Source organism: Lodderomyces beijingensis (genome assembly GCF_963989305.1).
Source record: "Lodderomyces beijingensis strain CBS 14171 genome assembly, chromosome: 3".
NCBI lineage: Eukaryota > Fungi > Ascomycota > Pichiomycetes > Serinales > Debaryomycetaceae > Lodderomyces > Lodderomyces beijingensis.
Genome location: NC_089972.1, coordinates 2,105,345 through 2,122,786, shown reverse-complemented (window position 1 = coordinate 2,122,786; position 17,442 = coordinate 2,105,345). Strand labels below are relative to the sequence as shown.

General features: G+C 44.4%; 6 protein-coding genes across 6 annotated transcripts; 2 read left to right on the top strand and 4 right to left on the bottom strand. All coding sequences in view use genetic code 12, as the record gives it.

Annotated features, from left to right (window-relative positions):
- Positions 1-484: 484 nt before the first annotated feature.
- LODBEIA_P29970 (uncharacterized protein) lies at positions 485-2,191 on the bottom strand (the record flags this gene model as incomplete). The annotated part of the gene is made up of 1 exon (XM_066973057.1): positions 485-2,191. The coding sequence occupies one exon, from the start codon at positions 2,189-2,191 to the stop codon at positions 485-487; it is 1,707 nt and encodes a 568-aa protein (XP_066829935.1).
- A 490-nt stretch (positions 2,192-2,681) lies between these two features.
- LODBEIA_P29960 (uncharacterized protein) lies at positions 2,682-4,643 on the bottom strand (the record flags this gene model as incomplete). The annotated part of the gene is made up of 1 exon (XM_066973056.1): positions 2,682-4,643. One exon carries the CDS (start codon positions 4,641-4,643, stop codon positions 2,682-2,684), a length of 1,962 nt encoding a protein of 653 aa, XP_066829934.1.
- Positions 4,644-5,727: 1,084 nt separating this feature from the next.
- Positions 5,728-7,221, bottom strand: LODBEIA_P29950 (uncharacterized protein; the record flags this gene model as incomplete). The annotated part of the gene is made up of 1 exon (XM_066973055.1): positions 5,728-7,221. One exon carries the CDS (start codon positions 7,219-7,221, stop codon positions 5,728-5,730), a length of 1,494 nt encoding a protein of 497 aa, XP_066829933.1.
- A 586-nt stretch (positions 7,222-7,807) lies between these two features.
- On the bottom strand, positions 7,808-8,842 carry LODBEIA_P29940 (uncharacterized protein; the record flags this gene model as incomplete). The annotated part of the gene is made up of 1 exon (XM_066973054.1): positions 7,808-8,842. One exon carries the CDS (start codon positions 8,840-8,842, stop codon positions 7,808-7,810), a length of 1,035 nt encoding a protein of 344 aa, XP_066829932.1.
- Positions 8,843-11,925: 3,083 nt separating this feature from the next.
- Positions 11,926-13,659, top strand: LODBEIA_P29930 (uncharacterized protein; the record flags this gene model as incomplete). The annotated part of the gene is made up of 1 exon (XM_066973053.1): positions 11,926-13,659. The coding sequence occupies one exon, from the start codon at positions 11,926-11,928 to the stop codon at positions 13,657-13,659; it is 1,734 nt and encodes a 577-aa protein (XP_066829931.1).
- Positions 13,660-14,051: 392 nt separating this feature from the next.
- On the top strand, positions 14,052-17,192 carry LODBEIA_P29920 (uncharacterized protein; the record flags this gene model as incomplete). The annotated part of the gene is made up of 1 exon (XM_066973052.1): positions 14,052-17,192. One exon carries the CDS (start codon positions 14,052-14,054, stop codon positions 17,190-17,192), a length of 3,141 nt encoding a protein of 1,046 aa, XP_066829930.1.
- Between the last annotated feature and the right edge of the window lie 250 nt (positions 17,193-17,442).

Here is a 17,442-nt window from a genome sequence, read left to right as displayed (position 1 = left end):
AAATTGATTTTTTTTACAGCCAAGTGGGAGGGTTGAGTGTCGCGACTAAGCTCACTATACAGAAAAGAATAGCGAGAAGCGGACAGAGAAAAAAACGTATCACGTGATATAGGGTTAAAGACCTCTAGCGAGAATCTGTTACTTGGTAGCGAGAAGTTTTTTTTTGCAGCCATGCTCAGTATTTTGCAACTATCCTTGCAAGCTTGAGGGGCTAACACCAGCCACAGCCTTCAATAAGATAGCACCGTACAGTCGTTAGCGCGACAGAGGAAAAGTATCTACATTGTATAGTAAAACCTCTAATGGTCATGTCTATATGTATGACCTTGACGTAGATATATAGAAAAGAGCTTGTACTGGTGCAGCAGCGTAGTGAACCCCTATATCTTACGCCACGGCAACAGATGTGCAATTGAGACTACTAAATAGGATATTGTGAAGATATTATGACACCTGTGTCGTGGCAATTTTCAGTATTTATCATCTATGCCTCCTCCACCTTACTCAATATAGCAACAGATTCAACATGATGAGTCTGCGGAAAGAAATCAAACCCCTTGACGCTAACAACAAGATATTTTGCTCCATTCGCAGTGTGTTTTAAAAACCACTCAATATCACGAGCCTGGCTATGCACATTGCAAGAAATGTAAACTATCCGCGCAGGCTGATACTCCGACAACTGGTTCAAAAACACATCATCGCACCCCTTTCTCGGTGGGTCCAAAATCACCAGCGTTTGTTCTGATGGCGTCACGATGTCCTTGAATATCTCTTCGGCTTTACCAACGATAAACTTGGCATTGGGCACTTGGTTCAACTCGGCGTTGCGCTGCGCAAATTTCACCGAGTCGGCGCTGACTTCGACCCCAATGACGCTAGTGACGCTCTCGCTGCACATGATGGAAAATAACCCCGATCCACAATAGGCATCAACCAAGTAATTTGGCTGGGATGATGAAGGCAAGTTTTGTTTCACGTAAGCGGTAACGAGCGGTAAGATTGCATTGTTGTTTTGGAAAAATTCCCCCGCGGAGAATTCAAAGCGGTAGTTGCCAATTATCTCCTGGACAATCTGACGCGGTTGAGTCACGCAAGTCTTGACCACATCAAACTGTTCGCCTTGGTCGTGGTCCTTGACACCCGTGACTTCAATCGTGCTAACTGCGCCGGCTTCATCGCGTGACCCTTCGCCAAGTTCGAAATCACTCGTCTTGATCTTGCTATCTTCCCGCAACAAGATGGTAGCGCCCCGCTTATACTCGCGATAGCTCGTCTCCAACTTGTGTCGTTCATTCTTCAAGCCGACATTAACGATATCGGTGCCAATGCTGCATTCTTCGATATCCAATATGCTTCCAACGGGCCCGAAATCGCTCTGACGCCACTCGGGTCTTCCCTTGGCTCCGAATCCAAAGTTCGGCCTGTGTGCTAGATCAGCGCCCGTTTTCTTGGTGGGGATATTGAAATGCGGCGTGAGTTTTGTGCGGTAGTGGTATGCAATGGGTGAAGCTTGAGTCTCGCTTATTTGCGGAATGGCGCCTTCTGCCATCAACTCGGGAGCAAAGTGCTTATAGGCGTTTTGTATCGTATTGCGTTTGATTTCGAGTTGGTCTTGATATGCAATGTTTTGGAATTGACATCCGGAACACTTGCCGAAATATCTGCAATTGATCAACGCGTCATCGCGCAAGTTCGACCCCGTTTGCACCGAAATGAGATCGGCCTCAGCGTAAAATGGGTGAGTCCGGAATACCTTGATGGTGGTGATGTCTCCCGGTATACCATATGGCACAACGACTAGTTGCTTTCCTGAGCCTTTTGGAGCTTCAATGATGGCAAGTGAGTCTCCATTAGATAAAAACTGCAAGATCTTGACGTCGGTGACTATTCGATGGTACTTCTGTTCCACAACAGAATCATTTAGTACTCCCTTGATGTCATTTTCAATTTCTTCGAGTGCGATTCCTTGCTCCTGGCATAGACTTTTAATTTCGTGCTCTAATACTCCAGCGGGACTTGTAGCATCGGCTCTCTTGGCTTTGTATTTCCTAGTCTTGATCTTTTTCAGTTGGGCCCTGTGCTTCTTTAACGCTTGTTCTGGTGCTGCTGCTGCTGCTGGCTCTGCACCCAACTCTGAAACTGAAGCTAGACTTCTTTTCTTGTCGCCCTTTACTGGCGCCGGCGTCATTCTAAGTCCTTTGATTGCAATCCGGTTGACGTAGGGGTATATGCAACTTCTGCGTGTTATTGATAGGGAATGTCCAAGAGTCGCCGTGTTCCTAATCCATCCCCATCGCATCTGGTAAAATCTCATCTGCATCACCAAAAATAAAAAAATTAAAAAAAAAAAAAAATTAATTAACTCCCCCACGTAACAAATTGAGGAATCAGGCGAGTTAGATAAAGACCAAAAGGTTTTTGTATGGTAAGCTACATCGAGTGGAATTCAATTGGCTGCGAAGATGCGAGCTATATGAACCAAGGATAACCCTTTGAGCTTCACTTTCAGCTCCATCTCCCTAGCTACATCTCTTTGGCCTTCGTTTTCTTTCCCCGGGAATCAAAAATGGTTTGTATTAATGCAAAAGCTTACAACTAAAAAGAAAAAAAAAATTGAATAGAAAGAAAAGAAAGAAAGAAAATTGTTGATGACAAGAATTCCGCAGGTAGACAATTTTTCAATCTGTAGCTGGATTATTGAATTTTTCAGGCATGTTGGCACTAAGCCACAGTAGTGGTTTCTTCTTGATGGTCCCATTTCGATCGTAACTTCGATACGTCTCCAATTCGTGAATCACTTCATCTTCGCTATACCCTTTGCTTTTCCCAATTTCAATGGCCTCGTAGATCTTCTTCCTCCGGAGAAAAGTTCGTGATTCGGTTTCGTTTCTCCACTTGGTTCCGTATTTGGTTTCGAGTGTCTTCAAAGGCGGCTTATCGTTGAGGCCGTACGCGTATTCTTTCCAAATGTCTTCTAGGGCCTTTAAACTTCTTTCGAGCTTGTATTGCGGCGCGTCAGTTGCATGCGCAGGGGGTTTCAATCCCTCCTGACTTGTTTTCCTTCTCTTGGGATTGTAAACTTTGCCGTCGCTTTGCACGTGCGATGAGTTCGATGCATTGTGAGAGCTGGGACTTGAACCGGTTTGCTGCTCCAACTCATCTATGCTTTGGTCAATGTCATTGTCGTCGAATGAAAAAGTTGAGGAAGAGGCGGGCGCCTGTAAAGTTCTCGTGTGCGAAGATTGATGCTGCCTCAACGCTGAAGTCATCATGTTACCATTCAGCATAAATTGGGACGAAGGGTCATTCATGTTGCCCTTGTCTTCAGACAACAAGGGAGGCATGGGTAGCATGTAAGAATTTGGATACGAGCTGCTATTTTGTGAAGCTTGAATTGGCTGCTGCAAAAGTGGTAATCGCTGCGTTGAAGACAGTTGCTGAGTTGAAGTCGCCTGGGTGGTTGCTGGCGACGCCATCGAGCTTTTGTTTTGCTTGCCCCTTTTCGACTGCTGTAGAGAAGCGGGCACTTGTGTTTGCGCCATTGGTGATTTGTCATACATCATGTTGCCATTCAAGTTGGTCCGCGACGGGAACGATCCAAGTTCAAAAACATACGGTGAAGTGGTGTTGGATCCCGTTGCAGGGGACCTCAACACCATGTTTTTCCTGGAGAGATCAACCTCATCTTCAAACGAACCACTATTGTGGCCCTGGGGTTGGTTTGAGTGCGAGCTGTGAACTCCCTGTTGAGCATTACTTGAGGAACCAGTCAAATGATGGTGTTGAGACTGAAGTGGTGGGTGTCCATTTTGATGCTGCAGCAGCAGCAGCAGTGGGGGAGGTGGTGGTGGCTGCTGCTGCTGCTGCTGTTGCTGTTGCGATTGTGGTTGCGGTTGTGGCTGCGGCAGTGACTGGTTGCTATTTTGTCCTTGATTTTTCAACCCGTGCAAGTTGGAGCTCCGGCCATTGGCTATTTCCTGCATTTCCTTATTGAGTTTGTTCAAATGCTTAGAAAAGATTTCAAATGTTTTGAATTGGTTGCCTAGTTCACCCCCCATAGCATGGATCATGTTTGCTCCTGCTGCACCGCCATTTCCACTGCCATTAGCACTATTCTGAATGGCAAACATCACTTGGTGGTTTAGATCACGTAGGTTCTGGTGAATCTGCTCCAACAATTCCGACATGTAATTCATCTTCATCAACATCTGGTTATTTGTAGAATTTTGCTGTTGTAGTTGCACAATGAGCAGATACACCTCATTGATAGTATGCTGGTCGCCAATTGACGATGCATGGTGATTGAGGCTGTTTGGAGAGTTTGTCGATGTATTGTGTGACAGTCGAGGAAGACTAGCTGATAGGTTTGCATTATTATTGCGACTGGGATTCATCTGCGTATTACTTTGTCCCTCATGTCCGTTGATGGAATTGCTTGTTGTAGGAGTTCGGGTGTTACTGATCGCTGCAATCGCAGTGCCGCTCTCATTTCGGCTTCCGTTGTTATTGTTGTTATTATTACCGTTGTTGTTGTTGTTGTTGTTGTTGGCTGGATTTGCTGGGGTCTGATGCTGAGCTGATGTGGAGTTATTGAAGAATAAAGGCTGATTTTGATTGGAATCAGAGAAATTATCGTTCATGATGTAAGCTCACAACAAGGGTGGTGGAAAGCCCCAACAAGCTCCTGAAAAGAAATGAGAAAACTGAAAAGGGGAATAGTTCAAAAGATGTGTTTTTGTTGAAAACTGTGAGAATTGTCAGGCAATATATGTATATGTATCAAAATTTGATGCCTTAATATTTCATGAAATTGTAACGAATGAAAAATGAGGTTGGAGAAGGGGGGGCAGGAGGAGGGAAGAAGGAAAAAAGAAAAAGTAGTTGGTCACTGGTGGATAAAAAGTGTTTTGGTGGTTAAGGTGGCGGACTATCCCGATGCTGAACTATTTGCAGTTTCTTCAAGAAGTTGGAGGGAAGTAGGGCGTGAAACCTGGTTGCAATGAATAGGGATATGTACTGGTATGGCTAGTTTGTTGAACAAAACTTGACTTTTTGGAGATTGATAGTCGAAATTTTAAAACTACCAAAGCGAAAGAAAGTAAGACAGCGAAAGAGCGAAAGAGCGAAAAATAAAGAACCCTTTCTCCGTGTTGAATGAAGATGGGATGCCGTCTGACCTTTCTCTCATTCCTTTGAGAGAGCTTCACGGGGGTTTTCTTTTTTGTTTCTTCAAACTAGGTGGAGGTATGAAAGAAGAATGGTTGAGTCGTAGGGGTTTCCAATAGGGACTCGGATAGGTAGGTGGATGATGTATCTGGCAGCAAGGAAAAAATTTTTGGAGTGAAAAATGAACGGCTATGCCATACGTATAATATGCAATCAATTCATCCACCCACTAATCGGTCCGACATCAGATGATATCCAAGTTGGAAGTCAAGGTTAAACTTTTAACAATTAACATTGCCCAAGGACAAAAAAAAAGGTAGAGCTAGAAGCAAAGCCAAAGGGTTTTCCACACATAGCACTCTCTTCCCTAGAAATGGTCAAGAATAAGTTGGAACTACCAAAAGGGACTGTGTTCACCCTCGATTTGCTCTGGCTTTCTCCCCCGTCGCCTCGTGCTCGTCCCCCCTTCTCTTCACCCCTTGATTTCATTCTTGATTCCATACTCCACGGAAGTAGAGTAGACATGTTCTATCGTATTAAGTGTGAAAACCTATCTCTCTATACATTGAGAAGAGCTGAAATAAATGCAAACCCCCATATTGCCGTGATTGCAACCCCAGCATACACAATCAATCTTCCCACGATCTCAACGTCGTATCTATACTTGAAAACGCCGGATTTGAAAGTGAGTTTCTCAGGGTCGATTATCCCGTGCTCGTGTCTCTTGTTGTACTCCATGATCTCGTAAATGTCGATATCTGAGCTGGGTCCGTAATTGTCGATTTTTTGCCGGTCGGTAACTCCCTTTATCAAATTGTTTAAATCTCCAATCTGGGTGGTGTTATCGTTGGAGATCGATGTGCTTCTAATGTTTCTAGTTGACTGGGTCGTATGGGCTGTGGAAATGAAGTTCCTTCGAGGTAAATAAACTCCAATAAATTTGTAGACTGGTGGTAAAATGGTGAATATCACCGGCTTGGATATACTCTTCCATATGACAACCAAGAAAACACCAACAATGAACCGGGTGACGATGCTCAATACGCCTTTGCCACTATCAAACGGAACAAGATAGTAATCACTGAGGTTGGTATCGCTAAGTAGATATTGGGTTTGATAACAAATCAAATGACTCAAATCCAAACCGATAAGCACTCCGATAAACGCCACCGAGTCATCAAAACAAGGGCAATCGTCAACTGGCTCGGAATGGAAGTGAATAAGCGAAATAAACCCGCCAACAATCATCAAGCCGCCCAACAACGACCCCTTGCTGAACAAAAACTCATCCCACATCTTACCCCAATACGTCCTCAACAAAAACAAAACCAAACCAACCACGGAACCAACAATGATATCCAAGAACCCATGCATTCCGCAATATAGCCTTCCGAAAATCAACGAAACGTAATAGAGCCCCAAACCTGAAATCAAGCTGTAATAAGTCACCGGTTCAAACGAATCCTTGTTCTGTTTCACGGCATGAAGGACAACCAAGGTGACGGCAGTCGCGTTCGCCGCGTGAGACGAAGGGAACCCGTACTCCTGCGCAGTATAACTCGACATCGTGATGCGGTGCAACGGAGGAGACCGCGGTCTAGGCAAACAGAAATAATCCTTTAAAAAACCAGTGCAATATATCCCTAACCCCAACACGTAGATCAAGTCTCTAGCTAAACTGCTAGCGCCAAACCATATCGGCGGCGGCAACATCAACACGTAAAAAGTGTGGCTGGCCAAATTTGCAGTCCACGCAAAGTAAAAATCAAATATGGGGTTGCGCAAGTTGGACTGAAGGGTGTAAAGTATATCTGTTTCCATCCGCACTAGTGGCAATAGTAGCGATCTTAGTTTGTAGCGTAATGGAGATAGCCTTTTCTTGTAGTGGTCATCTTCTTTGTTGCCTGCGTCTCCTGAATGGTCTTCTATCTGGGATGAAGGCTCAACCGATGTTGCTGTTGCTGTTGCTTTGATACCTGCCTCCTGCTCTGGCTTGGTTTGAGGCTGCAAATATTTCAACTGTGACGTTGATTCGCGTTGATCCTGGTGCATGGCGCAAAATAAAAGTCAAGATCACGGGTAATGGCCAGTGTTTGTGGATCCTCAGTCCTAGCTGAAAAAGTGTACAGGATATAGCGTCTATATGGTTTTTTTGTTATTTCTATTTTCAACCTGGGTAAGCAAAAGCCAGTAAAGTACTCTGTCAAAATCAAACTAAAATTGAAGCTGAAATTGAAAGTGAAAATGAAATCGTGCAATGGTTTGTATACGTTTGGTCTGAGATCACAGAGAAAAATATTTAAAGCCTTTGCTTCAATTTTCATTTCTGCCCCTAATTAAAATCAAGTGTCGCGAGAGAGGACGAGAAGGTGAATTGCGACACGACAAAGGATATAATTTCAGTTCCAGTTCAATGGCTGCAAATCTCAGGCAGTGAACAGTCTCCCCTTTTCAAACCCTGCAATCCATACATGGTTTCATTCTACACTGTACGTGCCTTTTAACAACTAACAAAAACCGTATATTCAAATGCAGAAGAAGCAAAAACCAAATAAAAAACCAAACAAAAAACCAAGTAAAAATTCATCGAACCATCAAAACTTGAACCAAAAAGAAAAAAAAAAAAAAAAAAACAATGCTATAAAATGACGCATCGCTTGCTCTTCTTCTTCTTCTCCCGTTTCTCCTTCTCCTTGATGAAGTCCAACTCGGTGTTTTTATAAATTTCACCGCTATTTCGTCCGAAGTTGCCATAGGGGTTTTTCTCATACAAGTCCTCCGTTAATGGTTGATCCAATAGCAAAGTCGAGTCATAACTTGTATTTTTCAAATGGCCTCTTCTAGTGTTCGAGGTGTTACTGCTTGTTCTCAAATGGTCATGATTGCCGCTAGAGCCGAATCTTTTACTTATTCGCTTCATACCGCCATTATTACTCTTTTCAATCTGCTCTTGCAATTCCATCTTTTTTTGGAAATGGTTCAATGCGTAATTGAACACGGTTCTGATATTGTGCATCGTTTTAGCTGAACATTTCAAATACGCGATAGCACCTATATCAGTGGCGATCTTCAATGGTATCTCCTCGGGGATATCGCTCGGCAAGTCCGATTTGGTCCCCACCAAGATGATTGGTATTCCGGGGCAATAGTGGTTAACTTCAGGGAACCACAACTCCTTGACATTCAGCAAACTGGTGACATTATCCAATGCAAAGCAGATGAGGAGCAAGTCCACGTCGGGGTAACTCAACGGTCTCAACCTATCGTACTCTTCTTGTCCCGCGGTATCCCATAATGCCAATTCGATGGTCTTGCCCAGCGGCGACATCACGGTTCGTACGTAGTTTTCGAAAATGGTAGGCACGTAGATTTCAGGGAACTGGTTCAGGGAGTAACTTATAAGCAAGCACGATTTGCCCACGGCACCATCGCCAACAACAACGATTTTCATGCTGTAGTTGCATTTTTTGCTATTATGGACATTGACTTCGGCGTACTCGGGGACAATTGGGTCGTTATCTATGACAATCCGAGGCGAAGCAGGCGTTTTTTGAAACATCTCTTGACGTTCGCGAGCAGCTTCATAAGGATTGAAGCTCAGTTGTTGCAGTTGGTCGAATCTTGGCGAAGAAGTCACCACTGGTGATCTACCGGAGAAAACCGAGCTTCTCATTGATTGCCTTGCACTTGTGGACATGATGGAAAAATACAAGATTTGGTATCGACGTAGAATAGGGACGGGCTAAGCTGGTTTATGCAAGAGTCGTTTTTCCTTGAAATGAATTGCGGGTAACTCCAATTGAATCTGTGTTTTGCTCTAATTTTTTTGCTCTTGTTTGCTTTGTTGGTTGAATTGACTCGAAATGAATGAATGTGGGTGTGTTGTGTCTGTGTCTGTGTCTGTGTGTTCAGCAATAAAGACGAGTAATTCGGGTATGCTTGTAATGAAAGTCGGTTAGATAAAGAGAAAAATTCAAGGAGCGACTTGATTGAATCGACAGGGCTGTGTGAGGCAAATGAAGAAAAAAAAAAGTGTATTCTGATTCGGTATTTGAATGGCTTTTGAGGGGACTCTCCTTTCTAGCTCCTCGACACAAGATTATATATGTTTATTTGGTGTGTTGAGCGTTGAGTGTTGGACGGTGGGTGTTGAGAATAATACTCGTAATTTTCCTGTTATCTTTCTCTTGAAGCAAACACACATACACACACATAATATTAATAACAGTGTGGGTGCGCTATGCCCCGTAAAATTGGATTAAAACTCTCTATAATTAGGCCACCCCATTTACTGTCGTCTACTCGTCTGCTTGTTTACTTGAAACACGGCGAGAGGGTACCGCCACTATTGCTGTAAGCCCAACTGCTCGTCCTCCTCCTGGTAATTGTTCTGCGTGCCCCTATTGTTGTCCGATTGTTCCTCACGTTGTTGTTGTTGTTGTTTACCTCGAAATTTTTTTTCTCCCTCTGTTCTATAAATAAGCAGCGTTGGAACCCTCAACAGATAACACCCGTGGAAATAGAGAAGAGAGAAGGCACAGGTACAGGCACAGGTACGATAACAAGGGGTGATCGGGTGTGTGTGGGTCTATTGTCATCTCAACCTCTATGCACAGCTCCGTCGAGGCTATTACTCTTGCTTGAAGTAAACATAACAAGGTCAGCTGAAAATTACACCTCGAGATCTCACGATCTCACGATCTCGTCAAAAGGCCTGAGACGACCACCGCAAGCTACTCAGCCACATTGCACTGTCACGAAAGATAAATTGGAGACCCAACCGTACTCTTGGCCGGTGTAAACACACTTTTCTTTTGCAAGTAGATGAGCACAAGATTGGTGTCCTTCGTTCGTCTTGAGCAGCGCTCAACATAACTCCGGTATACCGTCGCCGGAGATGTTCTTGTGGGCACATAGAGCCGCTTTTGTGCACCGCCTGCGCCAAATTTTGCATCTTTGATTCTACAAGCTCCCATCTTCCCCCTGGGTAATGTACCATTATAGCTACCAAGAGAGCAAACTAGGGTCCTTTTTCAAGGAAAGTGGCGCTTGTCTGCAAAAGTGTAGATTTTACACCCACACCCGTCCCAAAAAAAAAAGAGAGACGACTTTGTTATCGAGATTGCCGCAAAATTCTACAATTTGAACAAACGTTTTGGGGTAAAAAAAAAAAAAACTGGTAAATTTGGCAATAAACTTGACAGAAAACGTCGCAAGCTTCACGTTTTTTCTGTAACATGGGGACCATGACGGACATGGCATTCTAAACATCGAGCGAGGGCAACAGAAAGTTTCAAGGACCTCGTGGGTGAACCCATTGGTTCAACATCCCATCACCATCATCACTTCTCGGGGTTCCTTGAAGCAAAGCGCAAAATTCAAAGCCTCGGCATTCCGAACCCTCGCCTCCCTTTTTTTTTTTTTTTTTTCCTCTTCTGCAATGACCAACACGCTACTGAAGTCCGGTTGATCATTCGCGGACAAGCACGCTGCACGAGCCCTGGTCTCAGCCTCAGGGGGGACGAGTGTCGCCAACTACTACCAAGTGGGCGTAACCTCGGAGGAAGCCCAGGAGAATCGTGGCTGCCCAAAACACTTCCGTTGGCGCGCGCGCACTCTCTCTCGCACTTTCGCAGCCAGCATGGTTCGTCTACCGTTAGTGCCGATGTGCATGGGACGCTTGCTTTTCCCCACCTTTGAAGATGGGGGAGTCTTGGAGGCGCCGATTGTTCGCGATTAGAAGAACGCCTCAGTCTGGGCATTGTTCTCGCGATCAAGCAGGCAGATAATTGTTCCGAAAATCCCACCTTTCCCGTCCGATGGTGGTTCTAGAAGATGGCGAAACACTCCGAAACCGACCATCGCATATACTTTTACGCTTTTAACTTTGGCCAAAAGTAAAAAAAATTATACTCTGCATCGGCCGGGCCAATTGAGTCGAGAGAGTTGTGTCGAGAGATCCAGATTGTCTGAAGATGATAGCAAACGCTGTCAAACGACGAGTTTAAAAAAAAAAAACGGGAAAAAGTTGCTTTCTCTGCCCCGCAATGCACAGCAACTTTCCAGAAAACAAAGAGAGTGCGTTATCACTAACTACAAATAATGTGTTTGACCAGGAGGATAAAGGCAAGCGAAGAAAACTGCGCCAATGGAATTGGGAAAGGCACCAGAATTTTCAGGGTGTTTATAGTTGCCATTTAATCCTCGTGGGCACTTTTAAATTGGGTCGCAATTTTCTGCTCTGAAAACGCTTCTCGCGGCAGCAATTTTTTTGGTTTTTTTTTCCTTCCTTCTTCTCTTTCATGTCCGTCTCCCTCCTCTCCAGGTACTAGTCTCTTCTCTTCTTGACTTAGCTCCGTATACGTTTAGCATGTGTGTATCTGTATGTGTGCGAGGTGTGTGCGGTGTGTTATGTGTGTTACGAGTCGTGACGGTTCAAACGAGATGCGATACGTTGTACCAGAAAACAAAAAATTGCAACATTCGCATATGTTAATGGAACTAAGTATATATAAAAAAAATTTGATTTCTTGTCCGGCTGTTGGAAACTCCCACATGATTCCTGGTTGACACATATAAATACAAACCCACACCCCCGGCAAGTTCGACATACTCTCACCAACTGTTGAAAAGATCAGCTTTTTGTATTGAAAAAAAGAACATATATTTTCTACATTTCATAGACTGATAAAACAAATTTTCGTCAACCTCCAATTGCACTCTTGCCTTTTTTTTTTTTGGACATAACAGTTTCCAATGTCGCTAAGTAAAAGAGTGTTTGAAGCAGCAGTAATTGCCAGTTCGTTTGCCACAATTGCAGAGGGTTCTGCAAAGATAATACAGCGAGATGTGCACCATTTTCTCATCAACAACATATTGGTAAAAACCATTCGCGAGGCATGTGACGAAAGCAAGCCCATGTGGGAAGATGCCCACAATTTGTCGTGGTCGGCGAGAAATGCCCAGTCATCATCATCATTTCCCAAGCCTCACAATGGCGCATTTGGCCAACAAGCTCGTTCATATTCAACTAAATCATTTTATCCTGGCGATCAAATGGACCTTATGGACTCAATCCCTGCAAACCCCACTGTGCCTCCACAACCAACAGCGAAGGATGCCGAAAAAAATGTAAATTTGCCAAAAGTCCGAGAATTCGAAATGATGCAGAGCGACATTCCAAGCTCGAGGTTGGCCCGTATCTTCCACTATGGCTCCTTGGCAGCGGGTATGAGTATCGACGCCGCTACCCAAGGGTTGAAAAACTATGCCTCGGGCAACTCGTCGGCAATGTCGATGAAGTCGCTTCTTTTATCGCCCCTGAATATCGAGAGAATGGCCAAGAAGTTTTCAAAAATGAGAGGAGCTGCTTTGAAGCTTGGTCAAATGATGTCTTTTCAAGATTCAAACATCTTGCCAAAGGAGATTCAACAGATTTTATTGAGGGTGCAAAATTCGGCCCACTACATGCCCCCGGGCCAATTGGAAAGAGTCATGGTTAAACACTTGGGCAACAATTGGCGTGAACGCTTGTTTACCTCGTTTGACGATGTACCTATTGCAGCTGCTTCGATTGGCCAAGTGCACACTGCCGTGACGGAGGACTTGACCCCCGTGGTGGTCAAGGTTCAATATCCAGGTGTTGCCAATTCGATTGATTCCGATTTGAACAATTTGCTTATGCTTTTAACGGCGTCGTCACTCTTGCCAGCGGGATTGTTCTTGGACAAGACCATTGCCAATGCCAGAGTCGAATTAAAGTGGGAGTGCGACTATATCAGAGAAGCCCAGAATCTTATTCGCATGAGGGAGTTTTTGAAAGATGACGATGCGTTTACTGTTCCCCGTGTTTTCCACAATGCATGCGGCGAACACGTTTTGACCATGGAGAGAATGAGAGGAACCGAGATTGTCAAGGGCAACTGGGGCCAGGAAACCAAAAACTGGATTGCAACAAACATTATGAGATTATGTTTACTCGAAGTCAAAAAATTCAAATTTATGCAGACCGATCCCAACTGGGCCAATTTCTTGTACAATGAAAAGACCAAAAAAATTGAGCTTTTGGATTTTGGTGCTGCTCGTGACTTTAACGACAAGTTTATCGACAACTATGTCAGAGTCTTGCGTGCTGCCGTCAAGAAGGACGCCGAGGCCATTGAACGCATTTCACTCGATTTGGGATACCTCACTGGGTTGGAATCTCCAGCAATGATTAAAGCCCACGTTGACTCAATCATGTGTTTGGGTGAAGCCTTTTCCCCTATAGATAACAACGGCCAGCCATTTAATTTCACAAAGCAAACCATCACCGATAGAGTTCGAGGCAACATCGGGTTGATGTTGAATGAAAGATTGTCGCCACCACCGGAAGAAACATACTCCTTGCACAGGAAATTGAGTGGTGTTTTCTTGTTATGTGCAAGATTGAATGCCACTGTGCCTTGTGAAGACTTGTTCAGAGAAATAATTGGCTACGAAGATGATTAGAGTTTGGTTGCAACAACAGCAACAACAACAACAACAACAACAACAACAACAACAAAAAGTCCTCGAGAATTGAGATTTTGTAAATTTGTAATGTTTAATAGGTAACACGAAGTTTATGAGAAGACAAAACTCTTGAATAATTACTCTTGTTCTTCACTTACATGAGCCGGAGGGTTTTCCGCAGCCTTGGCTTGAGCGATAAGCAAGGAAATTGGGGAAATTGGAGTTGAGAAAGTAAGGAAGGGTAAAAAGAAGAATAAAAATACACGTACGCATTTCGCACCCTTTAGGGGCCAATCGCTCGATAAAATACATCAAAAATAAGTAGCCCACTTTAATACTCTAATGTTAAAGCTTGCAAGTGCTGTAGTGAAAGCTCAACATTACTTGTGATGAGTGACTATAGTTTAGGATACCCTGAATCAAATGACAGGTCCAAACTACTAGCTAGCGGCAGCTACGAACTTGACCACAACAACAGTCCAAGAAAACATGTGTCCTCACTGACAATCCCAGATGATAACGATAACGATAACGATAATGATAATTGCAATAATGGTAGTGGTGGTGCCACGTCAAATCGTCCAATCCATTACAGCCACACCCTTCCTCGGAGCTACATCAACAAACGAAACTCAGTCATACTAGCCAACACGGGAGAAAGAGTACATCGATCATTTACATTTCAACTACCGCAAGATTTGGAACAGCCGCTCGAGGCGGATATCGTTTACCAACAACCAAGGACCTGGGCACGACTATGGGCTCCAATAAAGCAAGTATACCACAACGAGGTGTTTCGAAGCGTGCTGAAATGCGCCATAGCTTATTTCATTGCCTCGCTTGGTGTGTTCTATACTCCCTTTGACGATTTCTTGGGCTCCACCGACTCAAAGCACATTATAGCAACAGTCGCGGTCTATTTCCACCCAGCGCGCACCAAAGGCTCGATGAACCAGACGATGATCTTTGTTGTTATTTCGCTCTTGTTCAGTTTTGCCGTTTCGTTTGGCTGCCGATTTATCTCGTCGACTTTTTTCACCCACGGTAAGGATGATGTGAGCCATTTTATCGATTTATTGGTGAGCTCGGTTGCGTTGGGTGTAGTTTCGTTTATGAAACAAAAAGTCAATAAGCAGACGTTCAACACGGCGTGTTCGTTGGCGTGCATCTCGATCGTGGCGTGTATTGTGAAAGAAGGGAGCATGAATGCTGGTAATATTCCAATTGGCAGAATCGAGGGAATTTTCCAAGTAGTTGCCACGGGCTCGTTGATTTCGTTTTCCTGCTGTTATCTCATTTGGCCCAGCAGCGCTACAAAACTCTTGCAGGATTCATTGAGCCAATCGTACCAAAACTATTCGCTAGTGTTGCTTACGTTGACGAGAAGATTTGTCGCTGGTGAGCAATTGACCAAAAGGGACTCGCAATTAATCGACATTCTTCGCAAGAATGTCACCACGATGCAGCAAAATCTTGAAGAGGCGAAATACGAGCTTAGATTGTGGGGGGAAGAAGAAGAGTGGCAGTATTACAAGTCGTTGGTTGCACTCACCATCTCCTTGGCGCGACATTTACAAGCTTTGACGTCTGCTACTCGAATGCAATGGAGTTTGCTCAACAATGGGCGCAAGGGCTCCAAAGGTTCCGACACAAACAAGAGCTCTGCAAGCACCTTGAAAAGCTTCACCACTGATGAGTTGGTTGGCACGCCGCCATCACTTGCAGGAGTTGGCTACTCAGGCCAAACTCGAGCCATGGAAAACGGAGAAGAAGAAGCACAAGAAGAAGAAGAAGAAGTCGACGTGGCTACATCGCTAGAGCTTTTTGACCTATTTGTCTACCACTTGTCGCCGTCGATAAAATCATTGGTTTTCACAATGAAGGATGTCTTGACTGGTGTTCCTTCGAATCGACACGGGAAGGAGTTGATGACCGACTCGCAAACACTCAAAGTGGCCTTGCAAAGAGCCATCCTCATGTATGAAAACCGCCAAAACATGTCATTTGAGCAAATCTACAGCCAGGAATCATTTACGAAAAGCTCCAATTATCAATTTAGAGCCGAGCAAGAGGAAGTAGCTGCGTGTTGTGGGAACTTTGCCATTTTGCTCAATCAATTTGCAACCGAGTTGCTCAAATGCGTCGAGTTGGACGAGACTCACGAAACTAGCCCTAAAAAGCCCAGGTCATGGCCGTGGTTGCGCCGGTCGCGCTACAAGCTCGAAAAGGACTATATCCACGATACTAGTCTCCATGCAGCCTTGGACGATCTTCGAGACCAGTACAATTTGCCAAAACCCAAGCCCGTCTTTGGCTCAACATGGGAAAAAGTGAGCTATGGGTTATGGAAATTCACCAAATACTTGAAACGAACCGATGTGCAGTTTGGTATCCGAGTAGGGCTTGGCGCTGCTGTATTGTCGGTGTTTGCCTTTATCCACAAAACGGGGCCAATTTTTGAAAAATGGAGATTGGAATGGGCGTTGACGGTTTACTGTATCATGATGAACAAGTCCCTCGGCGGCACAACCATGACGGTCAAATGGAGACTCTTGGGGACATTCCTTGGTGCATTTGTCGCTTATACCTCGTGGAACATCTTTAACGCCAATGCGTATTTCCTTTCCTTGACCGGTTTCTTGATTGCAATACCATCATTCTACATCATTTTGTTTTGGAAGCTGGATAATGCCTTTGGAAGGTTTATTCTTTTGACCTATAACTTGACCATGCTCTATTCATACAGCATGTTGCAAAAAGATGCAGAAGACGATATGGAAGGCGGCGATGAGCCCATCATTGGCGAGATTGCGTTCCACAGATTTGCAGCCGTCTCCATCGGGATAATCTGGGCCTTGACCATGGCAACTTGCTTTTTGCCAAATAGTGCACGCTCGAGGTTGAAAAATGGCCTCTCTGTGCTCTGGTTGAGATTGGGGGTCATTTGGAATAGTGATCCGTTGGAGTACGATCCCACCACGATGACATTGGTTGGCTTCAAGGCCGAAGAGGGAACAAACAATATCTTGTCCGAGTGTGAAACGTTGTTGAAGCAGGCACCGGTTGAGTTTCGCTTCAAGGGCAAGTTCCCTACGCAAACGTATTCCCAGCTCATCAAAGAGTCCTCTGCCATCATTGATGCGTTTCAAAACTTGGACTTGTTGATCAAAGTCAACCCATTGCTCACTTCAAAAGAAGAGTACGTTCTAAAGTATATCGAAGTTGAGAGAAGCGAGGTGGAGCAGAGAATCTTTTTGGTATTTTACATGATTGCCAGCGCAATGAAGCTTGGGTTTTCCTTGCCAAAGAAGTTTGCCTCGATAGAGCATGCCAAGGATAGGATGTTGTATAAGCTCAGCGAGGTGCGGCAACAGCTGGACGAAGGGTTGAATTTGCACAACGACGATTTCATTTTGTTGTACTCGTACATCTTGGTTGCTTCAAACGTCTCGGCTTCTTTGGATACCATATTGATCCTGATTAAAGAGTTGCTCGGTGAGATATCGGAGGACAAGTTTAGGCTTGTTTAAGTAAAACTATCGCTGAGAATATATAGAAAACGACACCCCCGACAGAAGGAAATGTCTGAATGTAAATCTTTGTCAAACGCAGTGTGTGTGTGTTTGTAGTTGGTGAAGCTTGAGGGTGTAAGCATCCATATGTTTGCTCATGATCACTGTCTTTTCATTTTCCTGGATTTTCTTTTAAACACTGCGGAAGAAAAGAGAAAAAAATTGTACAAGTATATATATACCTACCACCAACACCCACCCACACAAC